Source organism: Uranotaenia lowii, chromosome 2 (genome assembly GCF_029784155.1).
Source record: "Uranotaenia lowii strain MFRU-FL chromosome 2, ASM2978415v1, whole genome shotgun sequence".
NCBI lineage: Eukaryota > Metazoa > Arthropoda > Insecta > Diptera > Culicidae > Uranotaenia > Uranotaenia lowii.
Genome location: NC_073692.1, coordinates 244,066,060 through 244,091,324, shown reverse-complemented (window position 1 = coordinate 244,091,324; position 25,265 = coordinate 244,066,060). Strand labels below are relative to the sequence as shown.

General features: G+C 36.6%; 2 protein-coding genes across 5 annotated transcripts in view; one reads left to right on the top strand and one right to left on the bottom strand.

The window, feature by feature from the left end:
* Window positions 1–25,265, bottom strand: part of LOC129746206 (mitochondrial fission 1 protein) — a 318,769-nt gene that overhangs the window by 275,604 nt on the left and 17,900 nt on the right. The gene's annotated exons all lie outside the window — the stretch shown is intronic.
* Window positions 2,644–25,265, top strand: part of LOC129746201 (uncharacterized) — a 380,075-nt gene continuing 357,453 nt past the window's right edge. For all 4 annotated transcript variants that reach the window (XM_055739753.1, XM_055739756.1, XM_055739755.1 and 1 more), the window contains exon 1: window positions 2,644–2,873. In XM_055739753.1, coding sequence (XP_055595728.1) covers window positions 2,833–2,873 — 41 coding nt within the window. In that variant the 5' untranslated portion in view covers window positions 2,644–2,832. The remainder of the gene's footprint in view (window positions 2,874–25,265) is intronic.

Genomic DNA, 25,265 nt, shown 5'->3' with positions numbered 1-25,265 from the left:
ACACGATTTTTGAAATAACGATTATATTATAATACATTTATAGTAATTATCAAAACAGGCTGAAGTTCAAATTTATCACATCGATAGTGGTTTTCATGGAACTTTGGATAGAACAGTAGGGAAAGGCAATTTTTCCTTTTGCATTCTGATCTCTGAAAATGCCTTCCACCTATTGAGCTGCCTTTTCTACCATTACATTTTTAGAAAAGGTTGAAAATGTTTGTAAATTTATTTTTGGCATATCAGTGGGAATGTATATTCTTGAAAAAATAAAATCAGAATTGAAAATTGATAATATGGATAGAACAGTTAGGAGAAAATTCCACAGGTGTTGAAAGAAGCGAAAGACCATTTCTGCGAGGATAACTTATTAACGTACCGTAAACTGGGGGAACTTTGATCAGCGGGGTAACTTTGATCAACGTGATATTTTTGCAGAAAACCATCATCAACTAAGTATAAAGTTAAAATATCTGAAAACTGTTCACTACGTTTGAAAGCCTGTAAATTGAGTAACAAATAAGCTAAATTTTGTTTTTATTAGGAGATTTTTTAAATTACTTAAAATATAATTTTAAAATCGTTGAAAATATGGGTTTTTTTAAGGCTTACAAACAAACATCTCTCCTGATCAAATTTAAGCATTAAGGAGCAAATGAGCCTTTTTGATGTGAAAGTTTAACTTTTTTATTGGTTTAGTTTAAGTTTAAGTGTTATTATTATGGTCATTTGATAGTAATTTTTGGATACTAAAAAAAAAACGGTCATTTTCCATGAAAAAGCCCGTATAGCAAAAATGACTAAAAACCCTATCAAATGGTTAAGTTTGAAGAAAAAAAGAATATGGGAACTGTGCGAGGACTTAGGGCATTGCAGGAAGGTAAAATTTTATTTGTTTCTTAGGCCAAAAAATTTTGAAAAATGTTTATAATTTTCGCCCCTAAATGTATGGAGCAACATTGTCCAGTAAATTTGATTTGAAAAGAAACCGTTGAAAAATTCAATTAAGTCCTAACAAAAATTATTTTTATCGATGTTTTGCGCCTTCTGTGCTAAACGGCATTAAATCAATAAATTTGAGGATGTTGAGATACGTAAAAACCATAGTGATCAAAGTTACCCCGAGACTCGAAATCTTGTTTTGTAACAAACATTTAGTTATAACCACCAATGTCGTTTGAATTTACTGTAATCAATTATCATGCTTAATACACCTCACCTCAGTAAGGGTTTTAAAAGCTTTTAGGTATTACGAAAAGGCAACCCCTTCCAAAATATTCAACAAGGAATGAAAAAAGTGATCAAAGTTCCCCCAGTTTACGGTACACCATACTTTACACCGCAACATTTCATTATTTAGGAGAAGTAGAACCGGGATAGAGGTGGTAGGGGAGGAGCGGGCTATATGCGCCTATTAAGCAGAACACTGATTTAATCAATTATCACATCTAATATGTGTACAAAAACTATATACACGTGTGCAGGCATCTGTTTTCTATACATTGGAGTAATTTTTATGTTAAAATTGTCTTCTGTTTCCAAGAAAACGATTTTATTATAAGTGTTGTCTAAAATGCCGAACCTCAAACCGTGCGGGCTAAATGCGCCTATTTATGTTTTAAACAAAATTTCTGTTTTTTGGTCAATCTTTCCATATAATTTCAATGAAACTGCTAGAAAGTAATAATTTCCGTTCAATAAAGCTAAAGTTTTATAAAAATCTATGTATATTATAATTTTATGGATTAAAAGAAAAGTTAGGGTTGCCATACTATGGAGGCAGTTCATCCATGAGAAAATGTTTATCAAATCTGTTTTAAGTTCTTCAATTCTCTCTTAAGATGTTATTCAGGGCTTAGATTTGAAGTTTCAATGATAAAAATCATTTATTTATTCTATTTAACCTGTTATTTTAGGATGGAGGCATTTTACAAACATGATGGGGGCATACAAAAACACTCTATTATTCCACTATATAATCATTATTAAACCTCCACAAAAGCTGAAATATGTTTTATTTCTTAAGTTCATTTGAGTAAGAAACAAAAACCATCCTAGTTTTTGTTTTAAGCTTCTTTACGTATAATTTTTAATAGTCAAAATTTTAAATAAAAATGTATCAAAACCTTGTAGGATTTTTTAAATTTTTTTGAGCTTGTGAATTCATAAAATTCTTTCTTGCCGTATGTTCTAAGCGTATCGCCATCAAAATGCATTGGTCAGATAAGCTGTCTAGTCAGCCATTTCATCAAACAGTCGTAGGATCATTTAACCCGATAGGCTCATTTAGGAAACCTTTCCCCTACAGTAGTCACTCATCATAGGTTGAAGTTGAACTTCTATTTAACGCTTTTTTCATTTGCGTCGAAAAACTTTTTGTTTACAAAGTACCTAGTACAAAGTTTACTAGGAGAAGAGCTAAGGAAAAAACCTTTCCGATAAAGAAATTATATCCGTCAAAGTTTCATTGTGACTTTTCCTGTTTTGCCACCTCATTCCGCCAATAACTCTTGCTGCCAAAAATAATTTGAAAAACAAAACAACATAAAACTTCCTTTATTCCCAGAAAACCCAAACCCAAACTCAAAAGACAATCATACTTATCAAATTGTTTTGCTTTTTCTCTGTTGCTTTCTTCCGCAGATTTTTCTTCCAGTTAGTTTGTTTTCATTGTTATTTACTCCCGCGCTAAGGAGGAGGATTACGGCGGCCTTTCCGGAATCGATTCCCGGCGGGAGTTTATTGCCTCCTGGATCAGCCACCACCATCACCACCACGGCACGGATCGATTGTGCCCTCTCAGCCGCCATTTCTCCCAACAATTAAACAGTGATGGCGAAAGCTGACTCGCTCCAGAATGGAATCAAAACAGAGTAAGTATGGAGAAGTTTTCTTTTAATGGGGAATCATTCATTGAGAGTTGTGTTTAAATAAAGGGGTTTTATGCTATCGTATTTGCAAAAGTGTTTGGAAAAATTAAGTGGATTATAAGCTGTCATCTTCAAATTCAAATGTGAAACTTAATTAAGGGATATAATAATGAATGACACACTTAACACAAGACTTATTACAGGACACGACACTTAACGTTGTTACAAACGGAAAAAGGAAAACTGTACAAGACGCACCAGCGGGGTAAGATGGCCCATTATACTGAGTCGATTTGGGGCCATTTTTGAATTTCTCGAACCCTGAGGTCTTAAAAGCTTTATTTTGGTTAAAAACTCATCCAGGATTTTTTGCAAGATTGGTAACGTTTACATGAGTAAATTTGAACTTTTAGGTTTGTATGGGAAAATTGAATATTTTGTACTGAAAAATCAACATAGTTTTCGTTTTCTCTGTGGAACCGAGCCTGTTTATGTTTTTGTGCCAATTTATAAATGTCTTTAAGCGAATTTTCCGCTGAATAACTTTGCCGTAGACCGAAGCTTCGTATTTTATTAGGCAAAAAAGTTATTAGCTGTTTAACAGGGTTATGTCTTTTGGCATTGACTAACAATAAATTCAATTGACAGCACTACTGGGCCCCGCGAAGTAGTCATGAAATACACGCTCTTTTATTTTAACTCAAAATTAAGTACGACCGAGGTTCAAAACATAGTTCGATTATATGAACTTGAAGTTAAGTACCCTTTTTCCTCCTTGCGATAGTTCAAAATGGAGTTCGAACTGCGAACACAAAATAGATCCTTTTTGTTCCTTCGGCGAGGGAGCAAAGCTGAGTTCGACCTTATGAACTAAAAATTGAACTCTCTTTGTTGGACTGAAACCATTTAGCGAGTTCAGTTCGAATCGGAACAGCAACCAACGAACACGTCGCAAAATTTTGTCGTTCCGGAACAATTACCGGAAGACTATGAAGGAACTCCAGAATGGAATGCATGTTCACCGTGTCAGCGTAAAATTCTGTCCGTCATTGTCATCATATGGTGAGCGGCTTGGAATGTCCGGAAACTTCCGGATGTTGTTTACTTCCCGTGGGAAGTAACATCCGGAAGTTCTCTTTGACCGGGAGTGTCAAAACTTTCCACCGCTCTGTAATTGCAATGCAATGTACCGGAACAGCAACATCCGGGTACAACAAATTTTAATAATCCTTTAATTCCCTGAAAATAAGCTACCCTCGAATAAAAAACTGCCCAGTCAAACTCAAAGTTGAGGGCGGCCACCGAAGTGCTGTTTTGAACCAAAACTACTTAATTTTGAGTTTAAAAAAAAGAGCGTGTACCTCGCTAGGCACCCAGCAGGGGTGTCAATTAGGTTTATTATTTTTCAATGCCAAAAGGCATGCACGGCAAAAATTATAAACTCAACCGCCAGTTTTTTCTACGCATCTCGGACAAAAAGTGCAGGGACTTAATGTTAAGTTTTATGCATTAAACTCAACATAAAGTTAAGCGTGTTTAACTCAACGTTAAGTTTAGTGCACTTTACTCAACAGAAAGTTTTTTCCAATTTTCTCCCCGGTGCGTAAAAACCAAGGATTCGTGAAAATAAGCGATTTTTTCAGATTTGAAGGCTAAATGAAAATAAGAAAAGGTATATTTCAAGGAAATTTGTTTATTGTACTATTATTATTATTATGCTAGTATTTGCTGCTTTCAGCGGATTTCGTTTGGTTCGTGACTGGATCAGTTTCTATTTTTATTCCGTACTAGAACGCAAATCACTATTTAGACTCTTATTTAAAAAAAACTATCAACAAGTTTGCTTAATTGTTAATATCATAAATCGAAAATGATTTGAATCAGAATTCTTGTGACTTCCTACAGAAATAAAGTCCTGATCATACAAGCAAATAGGGAGTGAAATCCGCCGTTAAAAACATACTGCGAATGATTCCTGTCCTGTTTTACAGCTCCATTGATTCCTTAATGATAAATATAGGCTAATGCTGGCTTGCGACATCTGCGCTTGCTTTACCAAACTTTTCTTACTAGTACTGTCTGTTGGCGTGGACATTTTTAAACGCTTTCTGGCCCGAACATCAAACAGAAACGTTGAAACCTTTTCGATCGGCAGGACCTGTAACGCCAAACTTTTTTTGTTACAACTAAATTCATGAAAACTGAGAAAACTTACCTGATCTGGACAGTCAGCTTCCAGGTGGCGCACACTTCTATCAGCACTAACCCACCGGTACACTGCACAGCATAGCGGACGGTTGTGCTAGCTGTCAGGGATTCATATTCGTTGGCTCCGTGTTCCAGCTTTTTGAGAATTATGAGCATGGATGATCACGCAGTTCAGCTTATTGGTCATCCTGCAAGCAATCTTCCTGGCTCGGCTGACAAGACGGAATCAAGGAAACCGGGTACTGAAAAAACAGTACAACTCTCGGAAAGTTTTACTCAGTACCTCCTGGGAAACGCTTCTTTCCTTCGGACATTCTTTGCCACTTTCTTGCTGCCTGACCAACTATAAGGTGGTGAGCAGTTGTTCCAGCAGCAATCCATCGATGGACCGAAAATAATGATGCGGTTTGGACCAAATTATTCGCTCGATCCTCTTGATGGCAACGACGGATTTGATGGCAGCAGCTCTAGAAAACTTGACTCCAGGCGGACGTTGCGAGAGCACTAGCCCATGTGGGACTGTTAGGATATCATGACCGGAACAAGAGCCGCTTTTTCATAGCCGTCTTTGCCGTCCGAATTCGAATTTTGGCTCAACGCTTAACACTTCATCCACATTGAGTACTGGGCATTTTCCATCTGATCAGGAATCCCATCTTTCGGAATAGCTCTAATTTGTGCCGATCGTGCCGGGTGGAGAGTGGAGACTTCGATTACCTGAAAATGGATTACGAATAAACTTCATTTATAGTTTGTTTTTAAAGGATTTTTTCAAAATAATCATAATAATCCTAAGTCAAACTAAAATTTGTTTCAAATTCTAATTTAAGTCAGTTTAACTGTTTAAAAGAATGGAGTTTGTGAGTGTAATTTAAACTTGTTTAGATTTTTATAATGGACATTCTCTGGATTTGAAATATGAAAAAATAAAATAAACTCACCCTCATATAATCTTCCATAAACGGTTTCAACCGGGCCAGTTTACTGTGCCAATCTGAGCCAAGCTCACTAACCAGCTGTCCAACTTTAACCTGCCGTTCGTGTATGTAATCCACTTCGATCAACTTTATCCGAATCATTGAAGTTCTTTTAACCGATCGATAACCGTTCCAAGGCCAAAACAACGGGCAGAAAAACCGGAAGAATCAACATCGGTTTCACATAAACGGGAGCAGCATGTTTTATCATCTGCCTTAGTCGCTTCCCGTTTGGCGTCGACATTCTACAACTCAAAATACTCCGGTGGGGCTACCCAATGCGATTCCTTTGTGTTAACGTTGCACACTTTTCCTGTGAATGAAAGATTTATTAATTCCAGTCAGGAAACAGCTGGATCTTACGGTTAATAAAATTACCTTGGTCAGACCGGTACTCCAGGGATACTGGGACAGAAATTTTTCTTTTCGAAATTGGTGCTGCTGCTCCTGGTGACCCGAATCCGAAAATATATCTATAAGAGAGATATTAAATGGTATGTTTTAGAAAAGAGTTCTATATATTTTGACTATATGGTAATGCTTAACGGAGCGTTCGAAAATTGATTTTTCATTTATGCTGGCGTTCGTTAATTATAAACGAACCTATACAAATGCATTGGAAAGTGGCTCGAAATCTACAAAAAAAAATGGATCGACTTATGCATCACCCAAAAAACTAGTCATTATGGCGGGAGTTTATAACCTCCAAATGCCCGTTCAAACCGGCTGGAAAGTGCCGGTTACTTTCGATGAGCAAGCAAGCCGGCACTTTTCAGATGGATGATAGACGATAGATGGATGATATTATCACTTTCGGAAGAGTCGGGATGAATATGAAACAAAAGAGAAAATTCCGGAAGTTACATTCACAACTCAAAAAAATAATTTGTAAAACTTACCTGAATCCTGCTTCCGACTGTCCGGATCCATCTGTTTTAGCAGGCGATCCGTTATTATCGCAGCAAACCGAACAAAAACTCCGATATTAAACCTAAAAAACGCGACTTAGCACAAAAACTTTCCGGAAAATTAATTCGCACATTCGCCATAGAAAAAAACACGCGGACAAGTGGACAAGTCCAAAAGTACGTACGCTGGAAGTTTATTGTGAAAAACTTTTGAGATGCATACTAAATCAGGAACGAGAAGTATGCAAACAAAAGAAAATGTCAAAAAACTCTCGGTTGCGTAAAAATAACTTACTCGGTAAGTTTTTGACAGTTTGCGTGTGCCCTCATTTAACACCTAATAACTTTATTGTCTAATAATATACGAAGTTGCAGTCTTGGACAAAGTTGTTCAGCGGAAAATTTCCTTCAAGAAATTTAAAATTAAAAAATAACCTCAACTCGACTCAGTGTAATGACCCATAATGCCATTATTTTTTTAAAAAAATACGCCAAATCATGTTCTTCTGTTTTTGTTGCGGTAAACAAGCTTCTCTATCATTTCTTAGCTGAAAATTTCATTAAAACGACTTAAACCCTTAGAAACATATGGATAAATCGAATCCGCGCGAATCTTGTAATTTTTCATGATTAACATTCAAGGTTTTATGGCAAACCAGACTGCGCAGACTAGTAACATTTCAGCTTTTCTTTTTGCAATTGTATGCCCCTTCGAATGACTATAAACATTTTTGTTTACAATTCATTTAATATTCACAAATTTTAACTAAAAACAATTAATGCGCGCCAGACCACGTGTTTTTCAAATTTAGAATGCTCTCAACTTTTGGGAAACTGAATATCAATGCTAAATGTCATTATTTTCATTTGCTGACTCCCAAATTACGAGAAAGATGCATAATTATATCAAATTTCGTCCTTTTTGGCTAAACGAATAGAAGTCGAATTTCACTATCTGACGCCATCTTGAAATATTGAAAGATGGTGGCTTCCTCTGAACTTTGAAATGCTGAATATGAAACGCTCACAATATGAGTATTGAGAGAAAGAACTAAACTAATAGAAGTCAAATTTCGCTATCCTACTCCATATAGAAATCCAAGAAGGCGACTTCTGCTGACTTCAAAATGTTGTTAAAGTCTGCTTCATTTAATATTGGAACAAATTCTTTTGCTCATTGTGGCGCTCCTAGTGGACGGATTTGGAAACTTTTTTCACCCACGTGTCGGGAAATTCATTACCTTTCACCATGTATTTATGTCATAACACCAAACGATAGCATTTTGTAAACAACCGCCATGGAAGCCGAACGGAGAGATTAAATTGTGCACAGTTTTCTTGAAAATCCATTGTTATCGGCATCGAAGCTAGCTAAACAGCTTAAAATGCCCAGAAATACCGTATGGCGTGTTATCAAGCAGTACAAGGAAACATTGACGACGGCTCGGAAGCCGCATTCGAAGCGTCGGAGTGGAACTGTCGACCGGAAACTGCGTGGGAAAGTCATCAAGGCCGTCAAGAGGAATCCCAATCTTTCAGACCGCGATTTGGCCAATAAGTTCCAGGCCGCTCACAGTACGGTGCGACGAATTCGTCTCCGGGAAGGAATAAGGTCATTCCGAGCCAGCAAACAGCCAATCGGACGCTGAAGCAGAACAATGTGGCCAGAATCCGTGCTCGAAAGCTGTACGACCAAGTGCTGACCAAGTTCGACGGATGTAAAGTCTGCTTCATTTAATATTGGAACACAAACAATTGCGTGTAGTTCAGTCATTTATTAACGAATTCATAATTTGTTTTTCATACAAATGTAGCATTTTCTTTACTCTTTCATAAAAAAAAAATTAAAAAAAATATTCATTGCTGTTTCGAAGAAATTCTCGTACTCGTACTCGTAAGAAAACTGTGCACAATTTGATCTCTCCGTTCGGCTTCCATGGCGGTTGTTTACAAAATGCTATCGTTTGGTGTTATGACATAAATACATGGTGAAAGGTAATGAATTTCCCGACACGTGGGTGAAAAAAGTTTCCAAATCCGTCCACTAGGAGCGCCACAATGAGCAAAAGATTTTGTTCCAATATTAAATGAAGCAGACTTTAATCAGTGAAAACCGCAAAAAGGACCAAACAAATAGAAGTCCTATTTTGCTATCAGACGCCATATTGAAATCCAACATGACGGCTTCCGCTGAACATTAAAATAATTTTAATAACTGAAAATCAAATGAAATTCCCACTATATGAGTATTGGATGGAGGGAATAACTCGAAGAAGTCGAATTTGGCTACCTGAAGTCATCATTAATCCAAGTTGGCGGCTTTCGCTTTTCTTTTCAAAGCTCTAAAATACTGAAAATCTAATGAAACCTTCACAATACGGGGCATAAGGTGGAAAGGCTAAACGTGTAGAATTCTAATTTCGCTATCTGACACCATCTTGGCTAAGCTAAGCCATCTTGGCTTTCAAGATGGCATCGGACAACGAAATTCGACTTCTTATTGTGTAGCCCTTTCACCCAATACCCCGTATTGTGGATGTATCATGAGATTTTCAGTTATTTACGGAAAGCCGCCATCTGGGAATCGACTAATTGTTGTGTTTTTTCTTAGGAAATTCCGGTTTGCAGTCTTTTTGAGAGCGAAAACGATTTTTTATGTATCCAACGTTTCAATCCGTTTTGGATCTTCTTCAGGGACCAAAAAGTGTCGTTTTCGTTCTAAAATAGACTGAAGGCCGAAAATTCCCAAGAAAAGCCGCCATATTGAATTGATGCTGGTGTCAGATAGCAAAATCCGACTTCTTCTAGTTTAATCATTTTACGCAATACCCATAATGTGGGGGTCTCATGCGATTTTCAGTGGTTAAAATCATTTTAAAGTTCAGTGGAAGCCGCCATCTTGGATTTCAAGTTGACGCCTAATAGCGAAATTTGTCTTCTATTCGTTGATCCGTTTCAACCTTAACCCATATTGTGGGATTTTTATGCGATTTTCATAGATTAACAGCTTTTTAAAGTTCAGTGAAAGCCGCTCTCTTGGATTTCAAGATGGCGACCGATAGCGAAATTCGACTTCTTCTAGTTTATCCCTCTCGAAAAATACCCATATTGTTGGGCTTTCTAGCGATTTTCAGTAATTACAGGATTTGAAAGCCGTCATCTTAGATTTCATGATGTCGTCGGATAGCGAAATTTGAATTTTACTAGTTGAGCTATTTCTCTCTACACTCTTATTGTGGGGGTTTCATTTAATTCCCAGTGATTAACAGCATTTCAAAGTTTAGCGGAATCCACCATCTTGCATTTCAAGATGGCGTCGGGAAGAAAAAAATCGACTTCTACTCGTTTAGCCCTTCTACCCAACATCCATATAGTTGTGGTTAAATGCGACTTTTTGTCATTTACAGCATTTAAAGTTGACTGGATGCCGCCATCTTGGATTTCAAGATGGCGTCAGATAACGGAATTCGACTTCTGCTTGTTTAGCCATTTAACCCAATACCAATATTGTTGAGGTTTCATGCGATTTTAAGTCATTTACAACATTTTAAAGTTTATTTATTTATTTATTTATTTATTTATTTATTATTATTAATTCATCGAACAATTGTGTTTAAATGAATAACTTCACGATCACAAAGAATGAAACGATCTTGATTGGTGTAACCGACGAACAAAACGACTTGATGGCTCTCCGAACTGATGTACAGTGGTGTTCGAAATAATAGCAGCGCAAGTGAAGCGCATCGAATTATACTGCGTACTTTTATGAGTGTTGTCCTCCGCTAACAAATGTTACGCACGTTAGTGTATTGATGAGTGATGAGTGCAACGCTCGACTATTTCGATGCACAACGCACTTGTTTACTTTATTCGGTTGCCATTTTGAAAACATATCGTTCTTGGGCTGTTCGAAAAAATAGCAGCACAGGTAACAAAGTGCACTAAATCGCTGAAGTTTTGAAGAAATTCATAGTTTTCGATGTGAATTTGTTGTGGTAAGAGACATAAAGGTTCCATGATGAGTTTTGGTTGATTATACATTACCGAAAATCTGCAATATTTCATCAAAATGGGTCGCTCGAAGCATTGTACGTTCGAAGAACGAAATCACATCAAACGACTGATTGCAAGCGGAAAAACATATCGAGAACTGCTTAACTGTTCTGCGAAAAAGATATACAATGCATTGCACTGGAAGGAAAAGGGTGAAACTCGTGGCAGAAAGCGAGCAACAGCTTCACGAACTGACCGGAAGATGATTCGGTTGGTGAAAATGCAACCACACATCTCATCAAGAGCACTGAAACAAGAGTTGGATCTTCCCATCAGTACCTCAACAGTAAGAAAACGTCTGATTGAAGCTAAATTGCAAGCTAGAAGCCCGAGGAAAGTGCCCCTACTAACTTCACGACATATTCATAACCGCTTGAACTTCGCCAACTCTCACGTCAATTGGCCCATCCAAAAATGGCGTAACATTTTGTGGACTGATGAAAGCAAAGTAGAGTTGTTTGGTTCCAGCGGTAGGCGAATGTTCGTCAGACGTCCTCCAGGTGCAGAATTCCAACCCCAGTACACCGTGAAAACGGTTAAACATGGTGGTGCCAAAATCATGGTGTGGGGATGTTTTTCGTACCACGGTGTTGGGCCCATCCATCGTATAGACGGTATCATGGACGCAGTTGGTTACGTGGAAATTCTTCAGAATATCATGCTACCATACGCAGAAGAGGAAATGCCCTTGAAATGGATCTTCCAACAGGACAATGACCCGAAACATACCAGCAGACGAGCAAAAGCGTGGTTCCGGGACAATAACGTTGATGTGATGGATTGGCCGGCTCAATCGCCGGACCTCAATCCTATCGAAAATTTGTGGGGAGACATCAAAAAGGCCGTTTTCGAGGCAAAGCCGACAAATGCAGAGCAACTATGGGTTGTAGTTCGCCGTGCATGGTCAGAAATACCTGTCGTACGGTGCCAAAAGCTTGTGGACTCTATGTCACGCCGATGGGCTGCAGTGATCAGAAATAACGGGTACACTACGAAGTATTGATGTCATAAATGACTTTCACATAGAGAAAGACTTGGTATTAATTCATTATTTGTTTTTAAAAAATATTTAATTTCTTGCTGCTATTATTTCGAACAGGGCAAAAATCATTTTTTTATTATTCTCAGCCTGCAATTGATATTCTGATCCTCAATCTTTTGTATTTCTAATGTACCACTAATATGCTTACTAAACCAAGAGAGAATTGAAATTAAAGTGACAATACAGAAAAATGCCTAAATTATTTTATCAATTTTCGAGCCGCTGCTATTATTTCGAACACCACTGTAAGTGCTCAACATCCTGGAATATGCGCATCATTGCGCTGATTGGTTCATTGTAACCGTAGGATGTCCTATGAGTTCGACTCGACAGCAGCGAATGAGATCGTGACATTCTCGACGGAGCCCTAAAGCTGATCATCCTAAGCAGGTTTGGTGATTGTACTTCTCCGTTCGAAATTTTAGCGACAAATGTGGCCTGTTGAGTTTTTCGACGACATTCGAGAGAATCTAGTCCTAAAACCTGGCACCGATGAGGATAAGGGGGTAGATCTTCGGGATGGTTCCACGGCAGATGACGTAAGGCGGATCTGATAAACCGCTTTTGCACTCGTTCGATTCGAAAGATCCAGCTTAGCTGGTATGGGGCCCATACGATTGAAGCGTGCGCAAGAATAGAGCGGACAAGTGCACAGTACAGTGACTTCAAGCAATACGGATCTGTGAATTCTCGCGCTATTTTCAAGATAAAGCCGAGTTGTTTATTGGCTTTATTGATGACCGCAGTACGTTGATTGTTGAAGGTAAGATGATCATCCAGGATAACTCCAAGATCATTAACTTCGAATACTCTATTTATGTGCTCATTGCCGATGTAGTAGTTATGTAGAACAGGTGATTTTTTCCGGTGAAAAGTTATGACCGAACACTTTGAGACACTAACAGATAATTTGTTACGTCTACACCATTCATCAAAGTTGTCTGACAAAGATTGAAGGTATTCACAATCCGCAGCGCATTCTATTGGAACGAATATTTTAAGATCGTCTGCATATGCAATTTTTGTTCCATTATCTAAGCTAGCAATCAAATCGTTGAAAAACAAAGCAAACAACAAAGGTCCCAAATTGCTGCCTTGAGGGACGCCGGATCGGTTTGTAAACGGAAAAGAGATGCTATCATCAATCTTAATCCTTATGCACCTGTCAGTTAAAAATTACTTCAGCCAATGAATCATATTGTTGTGGACACCGAGCTTGGCAAGCTTTGCAAGTAGAATTCGATGATCAATCGCGTCAAATGCGGCTTTAATGTCGGTATAAACAGCATCAACTTGCTTCTTATTCTCTAGTTGATTCAAACAGAAAGACGTGTATTCTTAAAGGTTCGTACATACCGATCTTCCAGACATAAACCCATGTTGTTCCGATGAAATGTATTGCGAAGAAGCTACTAGTAAGGCTTGGCTAACTACAATTTCGAACAGTTTCCAGCAGACAAGCTTGTTATTCCACGGTATTGTTTCACGTTACGACGTTCGCCAGTTTTAAAAATCGGAAACATAAACGAAGTTTTCCACAGCTCTGGAAATTTCAGTAGTTGGAAGGATCGGTTGAAAATTCGAGCCAGAGGAGATGATACTGCTTCGATACATCGACAATAAATAACTGAAGTATAGCGGAAGCCGCCATCTTGGATTTTAAGATGGCGTCAAACAACGAAATTCGACTTCAACCCATGGTTTAATTCACGGGTCATTCACAACTAATCCCGAGGAATTGGAGAACGGTTGCCATGGACCGAGTGAATTTTAGGAATCATGTTCGTCAAGTTATGTCGTGAGACGGAATACTATGTAAATAATAAATAAATAAAAATAAATAAATCACAACTAATCCCTTTTCATTCAAAGAGTCTATCCTCATTCACTGTACTAATGATTAACAACTGAGAAATGAGGAACTCATCCTCAGCGTGTAATTGGTTGGCTTGCGCTTGCGAGAGCAACTTCAAATTTTAGCATTTTATATGGCTCTCATTATAAACCTAATAAGCCATTTATCTGACAAGAAAAAGCATTGACATGATTAACGCCATGTTTCGGGATGAATAAGCCATAACGGTGCTTAAAATCCCTCGAGAAAAAAAAAATTAACGCCATGTTGGTTGCAAAATCGAAGGCCACAAATTATACCACGGTGATGAATTTACGATGCAAGTATTTGAAAATATTTTTTCAGGCCTATTTTTCATAAATTCCATCATGATTGACCAGCAGATTTGACGAGGCGCATTTATTTTAAAATATTATTTCATACACATTTTACCTTAAAATTTTGACTTGCGGTAAAAAAGATGCACATAATATGGTTAAAACATTGGTCAATAATGCAATCATCATTCATCAACTATTATGGTTGCTGGAAAAAATAAAAAAAAAACTCCGAGAACTCATAGAATCGAAAAAAAACAAAAATTGCTAACATGTTTAATAATATCTTTTTAAAAGCTTTGGTGACCAACATTGATGATCAACAATGATTGGCCATGATGACGTTTCTAGGATAGGGCCAAATAGCCTGATTTTGGCTTTATTAGAGTCCAGGTGATGTTATACAATGTGCTTTAGCTTTTTATGAAGATTAATGCAATATTCCTAACGAAATTTTGCTGACCATAACTGTTACTTGGGAAGTGTTGTTAGGCATCTCTTAAAAAGGAAATTTGACACGTCTATAAGTTTGATGTATGGTGATGAATTCTTTCAACATGATTCTGCCGAAAAAAAGGATGACTAATTTAAAAAATAAAAAGAATGACGATTCAAACTGCTTCGAATGGTGACAAATTTTAACAAAACATTATTTGGCCAATCGTGACGTTAATCGGAACATGTCCATAAACGTGTTTAAAACCCCCCAAGATTGTATGTAGAACAGAAGAAAATATACTTTTTAAAATTAATCCTTGAAGAATGAGGCTTTTGGCTTTCACAGAAAGTCTTGAAATAAAATTTTTTCATTTGAGTTTTTTGCCCCTGGAGTTATGCACCATCATCAACAATTCTTCGAATGTTAGTATGGGTGATAAAAAAATGCAGATTACTGGGATTAGAAATATATAAAAGAAAATCTGTAAAGTGAAAATTTATGCCCTGATATGCGTTTCAAATGATGAAAATTAGAATGAACGCCTTTTTATTGTTGAACAGTTTCCAAGAACACGATTTTTTCACTAAAAAACAAACTACCCCTTTTCACCTTGTTTGGGGGGTAATACCTTTTTTTAATCTTTGATTGAGTTTTGTTCAGGTAAACTAAACCAACTAAAATAAATCGAGTGCGAGAAAAGCAGCATTGGACAGAAATATTACGGAAATAGTCCAAAAATTGCCACTATTCACTCCATTTTACGGAACTAACTAATGACGGCAAACCCTATTTTTCGTTCTTCGTTGTTTGCTTTCGGGTCTGGCAAAATAAATTACACTCTCTATAAATTACTACAATTTTCTTCTGACTTCACCTACATGTAGGGGAGAGTGGGGATACTTGATCCCCTTTTTTTTATTTTCACCATATCTTTTTGGAAAAAATTTAGCAACTCGCCGTCTTTGACATTTTCTGACAGCTTGTAACTTCAAGTTTCTATGCTCTAAAAATTTGAACGATACTTAAACCCGTTGATGAACTAGAAGCATTTTCGTGGGAGTAAAAAAAAATGCGATTTTTCTGAAGTTAGGGGAGACTTGATCCCCTATTGAAGGAGACTTGATCTTTTATTCAGGAAGCTCTAATCCTTGTATAAAAATCAAACAAAACCCCAAGATAGAATGTTAATTTACTATTTCGGTCATGTTTGTTTTCATTTCACAATTTATAGCAGACATAAGAAGAAAATTCTATAACTTTGTCTCAACGCTAATAACATTGCATACTTAAAGGCGCTTTTTTATAACTAAGAGAAAAATAATTATTTTTGGTCTTTTCTTCAGACAATTGTTTGATGAATATTAGTTTTTGGATAAATATTAGTAATTTCGTGATCAGCAATCATAACGATCAATTCAGAAGAAGAATATGCCGTTTGGAAGGGGGATCAATTGTACCCAACTCTAGGGGATCAATTATACCCATAATCAACATAGCAGAAAACTTTTTCTGAAAAAAGTTGAGAGTTTTCCATTGCTTTGAAAATATGGCATCATGAAGTTCATTCTACGCTCGAACGATTGATACATTGGAACAAATATTTTTTTCATAATTTTCCCATGTAAGGAACATTTTAAAGTGATGAAAAAAGATCTTCAAGTTTCATTTGGTGAAATTTTTCAAACAAAGTTCAATTACTCAAACAATTATTTTGTTAAAAATTTTTAAACTACAAGCATTGTTATTTTGCTCATTTTGGCGCATTTTTCTAGAACATTTGATCTTTGTAAGACATTCCAGTTTGGAGATATAGCTAAGGAATCAAGTATCCCCAGGGATAAAGTTGTCTGTGGATAAAGTATCCTCATTCTCCCCTATGTATGTACGCTGCACTAGGGAAAAAAATGACGACAATGGTTCAGTGCAGTAGACGGATAAAATGACTTCAGTAAGAAACCAAAGCATGAAGACAGTGAAGCCGCATAGAACTGTAAGCGTTCCTTTTTTGATTAGAAAAGGCTTTTTCACGAATTAGTCATGACAAGTATTAACCATACTTTAGTCAGCGACATTTGCTCATTGATAATCGTAAATCCGTAAAAAAAAACTCTCGAGAAGTCACTCATTTATAGAGATTCAGTTTTATCACAACATAAATTTCTCAAATATGCTTCTATGTATGTCCAATAAACGATTCAATGGCGTTTACAGCATAACTAGAAACATGTAGTGAAGACATACACACCTACATAAGTGCAAGATCGCATGACTGAAATCGTGGCCACGCGCCTCATGCCACTCATCCGTCCAGATTCACGGTGGAATGATACGGTTTTGGGGGGCAAACAATATTTGCTCAACACCACCTCACATGAAAAGACGACCGACGCCTTGCATCGAGATCATTTACTACATATAGTATTCCTACATACACCACCTCTGGCCTGTCTCGATGCTGATGGCGGGCATACTAATGTCTTTTCCGTGCAGAGCCGTGCTAAACAATCGCACTTCAAGAGCTGAAAGAATTGCATTCGTTCATTGATGATGCTTTGCGGCGGCATCGGTGTTTCTCATTAAGATAGAAAAAATACATTAACAGGTGATGCAACGCGATGCATAGATGCAGTTGTTTTGCTAATAACTAATAACTGAATCCAATGGATGGAAGACTCCATCAAAACTTAACTCAACCGTTAAAGTTTACTATACTTTCGACAATATAAGTTTATATCTACAGGATGCGATGGTAAATATGTTAACTATCATCGAATGAGATTCGCATCCAAGCCTGAGATGGGGCATCGTTTCCTGTATCGATTTAGATATAAACCAAAAGTAATCACACAGAGCTGAACGATTTCGTCCGATACTTATGCCTATCTATAGGTTGTAATGTTTTTACTTGTGGAGCAATAAAATCGGAATTACTCCAAGAGACTGCTTCAAAACGGATCGACTCGAGCCACCAATTAGATACGCTGGAATAACAAAATGTACACATCAACAGCGCGCGTCTACTGGTGAGATAAATTTCGGACCACAGCATCACATAGCTGAACGTGTCGGATTGATAGAATTATTGAAGTAAATAAATTTTCAAAAATTAATTCACGTTTCAAGAAATTTAAACAAATTAAAACATAACTGTAGCCGTTATAAAATAAAACGATCTTATTATTGTAATACAAATATCACAAGACATGACACAGAACACGACAACGTTCTTACAAACGAAAGCAAATTGAAATCATTGTTCTTAACTAAAGCTTTACTCCTAGTGTGAATCGATTATTCGGCAACATGCAATCGCAAACACTGTGATTTTTTTTTTTGTTTCTTTTTTCTCAGGGATACTGTGAAATTTACTAGAAATGAATTGTTTGTTGTATAGGAAATTGAAGTTCATCATCATTGCGTCATTACTTTGAGGGGAATTCCACAACCAATATGATGTACCGTCAACTGGGGCAACATGCAACACTTTTCAACTTCAATGGCTTCTAAAATCTTAATGCTTACAGATAATGATACCTCATGTACATCAAAAGTTTAAGGTTGATGAGACACCAAACTGACAACGTCAGAAAAATTATTGGTTTTACCAGTTATTTTTAAATTTACAAAAACATGCGATTTTCACCCTACCAAGAAATTGGGGTTATTTGCAACAAACTCTGTAATTAATGAAAAATCAAATGAAAACGTTTGAAAATTTATAGTTTTTGATACATTTGTGATGTCATAACGCATAAAGCACCATTTGCAGTAATTTTGGGTTTTGTTCGAATTAGGTTTAAAATTTTTTCAAAAATGTTTTTAAGAAAAAAGTGTTCATCTGTTGCATACATTTAGGGGTAAAAAATACTACAAAATATTCTATTAGCTTAAATCATGAAATTAAATCTTAGGATGGATGGAATTTTAATGTTAACAAACACATAATGCAAAAAATCATATCCCAGCATATGGAAACGTGATTTATGAGATTTAGTTCTGATTTGTATCTTGTTGCATTTTGCTCCAGACAGCTAACTAAATTACATATAAAAATATTTATTAAAAAAAAATTTGTGATTGTCCGATAAAATATTCATACACCAACAGTGTTGGTATAGGATAATGAAAACCATATAAATTTTGTAGGTGATATCATTAAGCCAATCCGTCATAAGAGGTAAAGTTTTTTATGGCATCGAAAAATTCAAAAAATTGTAAATCTATTGCTCGATTTTTTGAAATTTTTATGACAAAAAACAACTTTAAAAAACTCTTTCACGATGTTAAAAACTATGTCATCATCAATTAGTTATCATTCAATGATAACTTTATTATAGTATATTGAAATAAAAATTGAATGATTGTTGTGGTATAAAAATGTTGCATCTAGCCCTGCTTTTGCATGATGCCCCGTTTGACTGATGCCAGTAGTGACTTTCGAAATTCTAGAAATCATGTCTACTGAACTTCAGAAAGCTACTAATGAAAAGACTTATAATAAAATACATATATCTACTAAATTACCCTTATTCTATGGTGGCAGAATTTGAAAGATAATTTAATCTAATTAAGGGCGCTGAATTGGAAAACGTTACTACACACTTAATCTATTCTCCTGTGGTCGGAACGATTTCGTCCTGTATTTTCAACAGCTGAAATTACAGGACGATTTCAGGACAGGAAAACAGCTCAGGAAAACAACTCTCAAAACGTCCTGTGAGTTCAAAACGCTTTCTCCCTGAGAGTTATAGGAAATTCTGAATTGGTTTCCTGTACTTTCGGGACTGTTTTTTTTTCAAAATGTTATCGTACAAGACAATTGATAGAATAAACGCAATACAGGCTATGAATGAATAGTATTTATTTCCAAACATTTCAAGCTATTTTAAAAAATTTCCTACATGGCCACACAAAAACTGGAAGATTCATAAAAAAAAACTCCACACGGAACACTTATAACGAAAACTCGGATTATGGGATCTGTTTCCGGAAAACCGTCTCCTCTTGCGATTTGGAATTGTCCTTTTTCAAATTTGTCACTGGAAGCTGAACCGTCTCTGTTGCGGAGTGCTTGCTGGTAAACTTGCGTTGGCCAGATGAATTGTCTCATGATTATTTGTTGCTTCGTTTGCACCTCCGTTGAATCATTTGCTGCAGGTGCCCGAATATTCTAAGTTGAACGCCAAGAAAGTCACTGTTCTCGTTGCCTCCACTTTTGACTCGAACCTTTCGACGAAAACAAAACAGAAAGATTTTTAAAATGAAGGTTTTTCAAAAAAAGTTACAACTCACCTGCAAATTGATGTGTTTTTTTCCAATTTCGATCGAAAACTTAAACTTAAGTTCCGAAACTAACCTTGACTAAAGTGAACGTTGCAATGTCAAACGTTAGAAAAGGATAAAGGATAGTTGTATACTCACACATCGACAAAAAACGCGCGAAATCAGATGAGCTTGAGGTGATACAGATGATAACTATCCTGAATTCAGGACGGTTGATCGAGTACCTGTACATTCATTAACGTTTTCTCCTGGATTTCAGAGAAAGCGAGTCGTCACGGGATTCGGTCGGGTTTTCATTTGAATTTCGTGAATTTGTAGTATGTCCCCTGTGGTTCGTGAAGTCGTTATCCCGAGCGAAATAATTGCAATCTTAGTGTGTAGGTAGTGTTCTTTCTATCACCTCTTGTTTTTTTTTTAAGATTCAAAGGTTAATTTTAAAAGTGAAAATAAATAAATAAATTAATTAATCAATTAATCATACCAAAATTGGGCCAGATCAGACCACGGAAAGAGGTCTTTCAACGAGTCTGAAGTTTGGATGGGATTCTAAGACAGGTTCAGGACTACATCCGAAAAAGTACTGAAAGCCAAATTCCTTAGCGCCTGTAGTTATGCAATTTAAAAAAAATAAAAAAATCCTCTACGAAAAAGTTTTTCGTTGGACCGTTTATAATTATAAAACTAAGCCTGGACTAAGCATCGGAAAAACCATAATTTGAATATAATCCAAAACCAAATTTTGAAAAATCTAAAGATTTTGCAATCTAACGAAACAAAAATGGATGAAATTGGTCATTATTTGATGAATGGCATGCATTTCGAATGGAGTGTTCCGGTGGGGGCGGTCAAACATTTTGAAGTCCAATTAACAATAATAAATATCAGCCTTTAAAAAGTCAACCTTTTTTGAAGCTTAAGAACTTTTTATCTTAATTCTTATCGAAACGTGGTCTTGAGATGAAATATTTGTCATAACTTAAGCTTTAAGAACAACCGTATTCGAAAGAAGTCAGCCAGAGGGGAGCAAATTTATTGATGAATAACTGATATTTCATGTTCCTCACGAACAAAATGTTTCAAAATGCCATAAAAACTTCAGGCTTGCTGAGTGACCCTTCCGTAGTCCGATCTGGCCAAATTTGGTATGGGACCTTGTACTAGGCCTAGGCCTTTCCCATGTAAATTTAAGCCACTATAGTGTACACACTGTAGAATGTACTAAGATTTGTAAATCAAGGGATTTTAAATCAATGATCTACTTTCTCGAAACTTGCGACTTATTTTGACTTCTGTGAAAGAAAGATAATGTCCATGAAATCGAGATTTTCATTTGCTGTATCTACATACCTCCGGCCTCAGGCTATCAAAGACACGTTTCCCATACTGCAAATGTTGGTTCTTTGTTTGAAAGTATATCACCCGACAGCAAAGTGATCATAATTGGTGATTTCAACTTGAAGAATACCACTTGGTATCGAGATAAAGCTAGTGATCTTCCCTTTCTGCCGGTTTCTTGATCTTATATTCACTAATAATTCACTTATATTCGCTAAGTTGATGAGATTTTACCTATAATTCAGCATGAGGTGCATCACCAGGCCATGGCGATAAACGTCTGTCTAAATATTCTTCAATATGCAGATGCACTGTCAGCTCAGGAAAGCAAAGTAACGATTGATATGAAAAACTTCGACGTAGACGCTGTTTCTCAAGCACTTTTGGAAGTGGAATGGAATACGGTTCTTCTACATAACGAAGATATTCCTGAAACTGCTAGTTCGAGTATACGATCTATGTTGGATTTCTTGAATAGCCAAGGGATTTTCGACAACATTCGCGAAAATTATCGCTCATTAAGAAATGCCCTGGATTTCAATGTTTTGTCGTTTTACACCGTAATTTATGTAATATTAATCACTTTAGAACCATCAGAGTAAAATCGTCTCGCTTTAAATACCCGGAATGGTTGGTCAGCGACACTATCCGCCTACTTAAAGACAAGCGAAAGAAGCATAACAAATTCCGCAGAAGTAAATCTGAGCATGATAAAACAGCATACCGAACAGCGGCTAATCAATTAATTATATTCAATAGTTTGCATAGAGCCCAACGATGCAGCTATTTGAACGAACTTCAACAAAATATGCAATCTGAACCAAAACGATTTTGGAAATATGTCAACTCGAAACGTAAGTCTAACTTGATACCAAAAAATGTTTCTTACAAAAACAACAAAGCAGAATCTTTGGAAGATGCATCCGAGCTTTTTGCCGAATACTTTCACAGCGTGTATCGTTTGAGCAACGCAGAAATAGATCAAGAACGCCAATCACCAGTAGAAATCTTACCCGAATTCACCATAGCGGCATCTGATATACGACGAAAGATATTAACGTTCGACGAATCGAAAAGTTGTGGCCCTGATGGAATACCAAACTCATTTTAAAAGAAATGTGTGAGTGGAATCGAAGAGCCCTTACGATTCCTCTTCACTTCATCGATTCGTGCCGGTTTATTTCCGAAGTTTTGGAAAATTTCGCATATTATACCGATACACAAGAACGGTTCCAGGCTGACCGTAGAAAACTATCGTGGTGTTGCAATTCTCTCTGCAATACCCAAACTTTTCGAGAGTATGGTATACGATAAGATTTACCCGTGGATTGAAACGAAGACTTCGGATGTTCAACATGGTTTTCTCAAGAAACGCTCAACTGTAACGAACCTAACAGAGTTTGTATCGAGAACCTCGCAGTGGATGATGCATGGTTTTCAAGTTGACGCAATATACACTGACATGTCCAAAGCCTTTGACGTAATCAATATAAACGCTCTACTGTCGGTATTATGCAAGAATGGAATAACCGGATCCTGTCTCCAATGGATTCGTTCGTACCTGATCGAAAGAACGCAATACGTCAAACTGGAGAACGTGAGATCTAGTACTTTCTCGGTCAACAGTGATGTTCCACAAGGGAGTCACTTGGGACCCCTTCTTTTCATCGCTGTTATGAACGAATTTCCTGAAGTGCTGACTGATGTGTTCGCGCTGGTTTATGCCGATGATCTGAAAATGTTTTTGCCTATTCGTCACCCGAAGCATTGCGTGACTCTGCAAAACGCCTGGCACAGATTCACAGAGTGTTGCAGTAGATTCGGCCTTAAGATCAATTCCTCGAAATGCAACGTGATAACATTTTCTCGGAAAATAAGCAATATCACTTATGAATACCGCTTAGAAAACGATTTCATCATTGCTCGGCAAAGCTCAGTGAAAGACTTAGGAGTGGAGTAGGACGCGGAGTTAACTTTTTCAGAAAACATCGAAAAAGTTGTAGCAAAGGCAAATTCTATGTTCGGAATGGTTACAAGATTGTTTCTGTCTACACTGGATTAGTTAGGACCGTCATTGAATATGCCGGCATTGTGTGGCGACCGTACTACAACATACACAACAACAGACTAGAGAGAGTTCAGAAGAAGTTCTTGAAATACGCTTTGAGAAACCTTGGGTGGCAAGCAGAAATGCCGGAGTATCGAGTCTTGTGCATGCTGGTAGGTTTGGACACGCTGGAAACCCGAAGAAAGTCGATCGACGCACTGTTTCTAAAGGACTTAATCTGTGGAAGATATTACTCGCCGTATTTATTATCTTGTATATCTCCGTAGGAAGGGCGCAGCAGTTTACGAAGCGTAAGGCCGTTTCAACTAGCTAATCGCATCCAGAATTACGCCAGAAACGAACCAATGTACCGAATGATGGCATTTTACAACACAAACGTCAATATTATTCAACTAAGCATGTCCAGAGAACAAATCAAAAGTAGAATTGTGCAGTGCTCTTTTACAAATTAACAATTACTGTAGTTATTAAGTGTCATTTATACAGTAGTTTTTCGATTTTATCACGGTCAAACAAAATTTTACCGTGAATATGGCGAAACCGTGAATTTGGCGAAACTAAAAATTAAAGTGGGAAAAAGTATTTTTATTGTCTTTAATCAATAACACTAGTTTACAAAATTTAAAAAAAAATCGTGAACTTGATTAACTGACCAACATTTTTAATGTAAAATCGGGCGCTGAATCCGAAAATGAAATTCAAAAAAATCTCAGTAGAACCGTTTTTGAGTTATGCTCCAAATATGAAATTTCAAAAAAATTAAAAAAGTTCTTGTACTTAGATTAAAATATCTCGGACGGCATAACATTAATTTGAAATCCCTGTTTTGCATATTGAAGTTGAATAAATTTCCTATCGATCATCTGAACATTGTTTTTGCGTTTGACCAACAGTATTGCTGATATTAGTGACTTTATGAGAAAAAAAATTATAAAAAACGCATTTTTTAGAGAAAATTTTGTTTCAACGAAAGTTTTAGACTCGATGATAGCATTTAAAAAATCTGATTTTCTTTTGCGCTTAAATGTCAATTTAAGACTAAGATTTCAAGTGGTTATTTATCAAAATCGGTTGGAAATTTAAGAAGTTATGGCTGAAATATATACCTGAAATTTTTGGAGTTTTTAATATAATTTAACGAACCGCAGTACACTTATCATAGTATAGGAAGAATGAAACATGAAAAATCGCTCCAAGTCAAAATTATTTATTAGCTTACCAGAAGGTCTCATGCCAAGTTTCAGGAAGATCTGACCATAGGGAGGGGTTGCTTTAGTCTCAAACGTGAATTAAATTTTGAGGTATTTTGGCCGGAAGGAACGAAAAATACTGGTTTTTCATCAATAACTTTTTTCATCACTAGCTGATTGTTTTTTATGGTTGATTTTATTAAAGCCTAAGTTGAGATAAATATTTCACCCGAAGACTGTAACTCGATTGGATTTGAAACAGAAAAGTTATTGCGGTTGAAAGGCCGCAAATTTTGTCTAACACGCAATAAGTACTTTTTACGCATTGCGTTTTATACGACAATTTTTGACCAAAATACAATCTTTGAACCGCAATAACTTTTCTGTTTCAAATCCAATCGAGCTACAGTCTTCGGTTGAAATATTTGTCTCAACTTAGGCTTTAATAAAATCAACCATAAAAATCAATCAGCTAGTGATGAAAAAAGTTATTGATGAAAAACCAGTATTTTTCGTTCCTTCCGTGCAAAATACCTCAAAATTTATTCACGTTTGAGACTTAAGCAACCCCTCCCTATGGTCAGATCTTCCTGAAACTTGGCATGTAACCTTCTGGTAAGCTAATAAATAATTTTGACTTGGAGCGAGTGAGATTTATCATATTTCATTCTTCCTATACTATGATAAGTGTACTGCGGTTCGTTAAATTATTAAAAA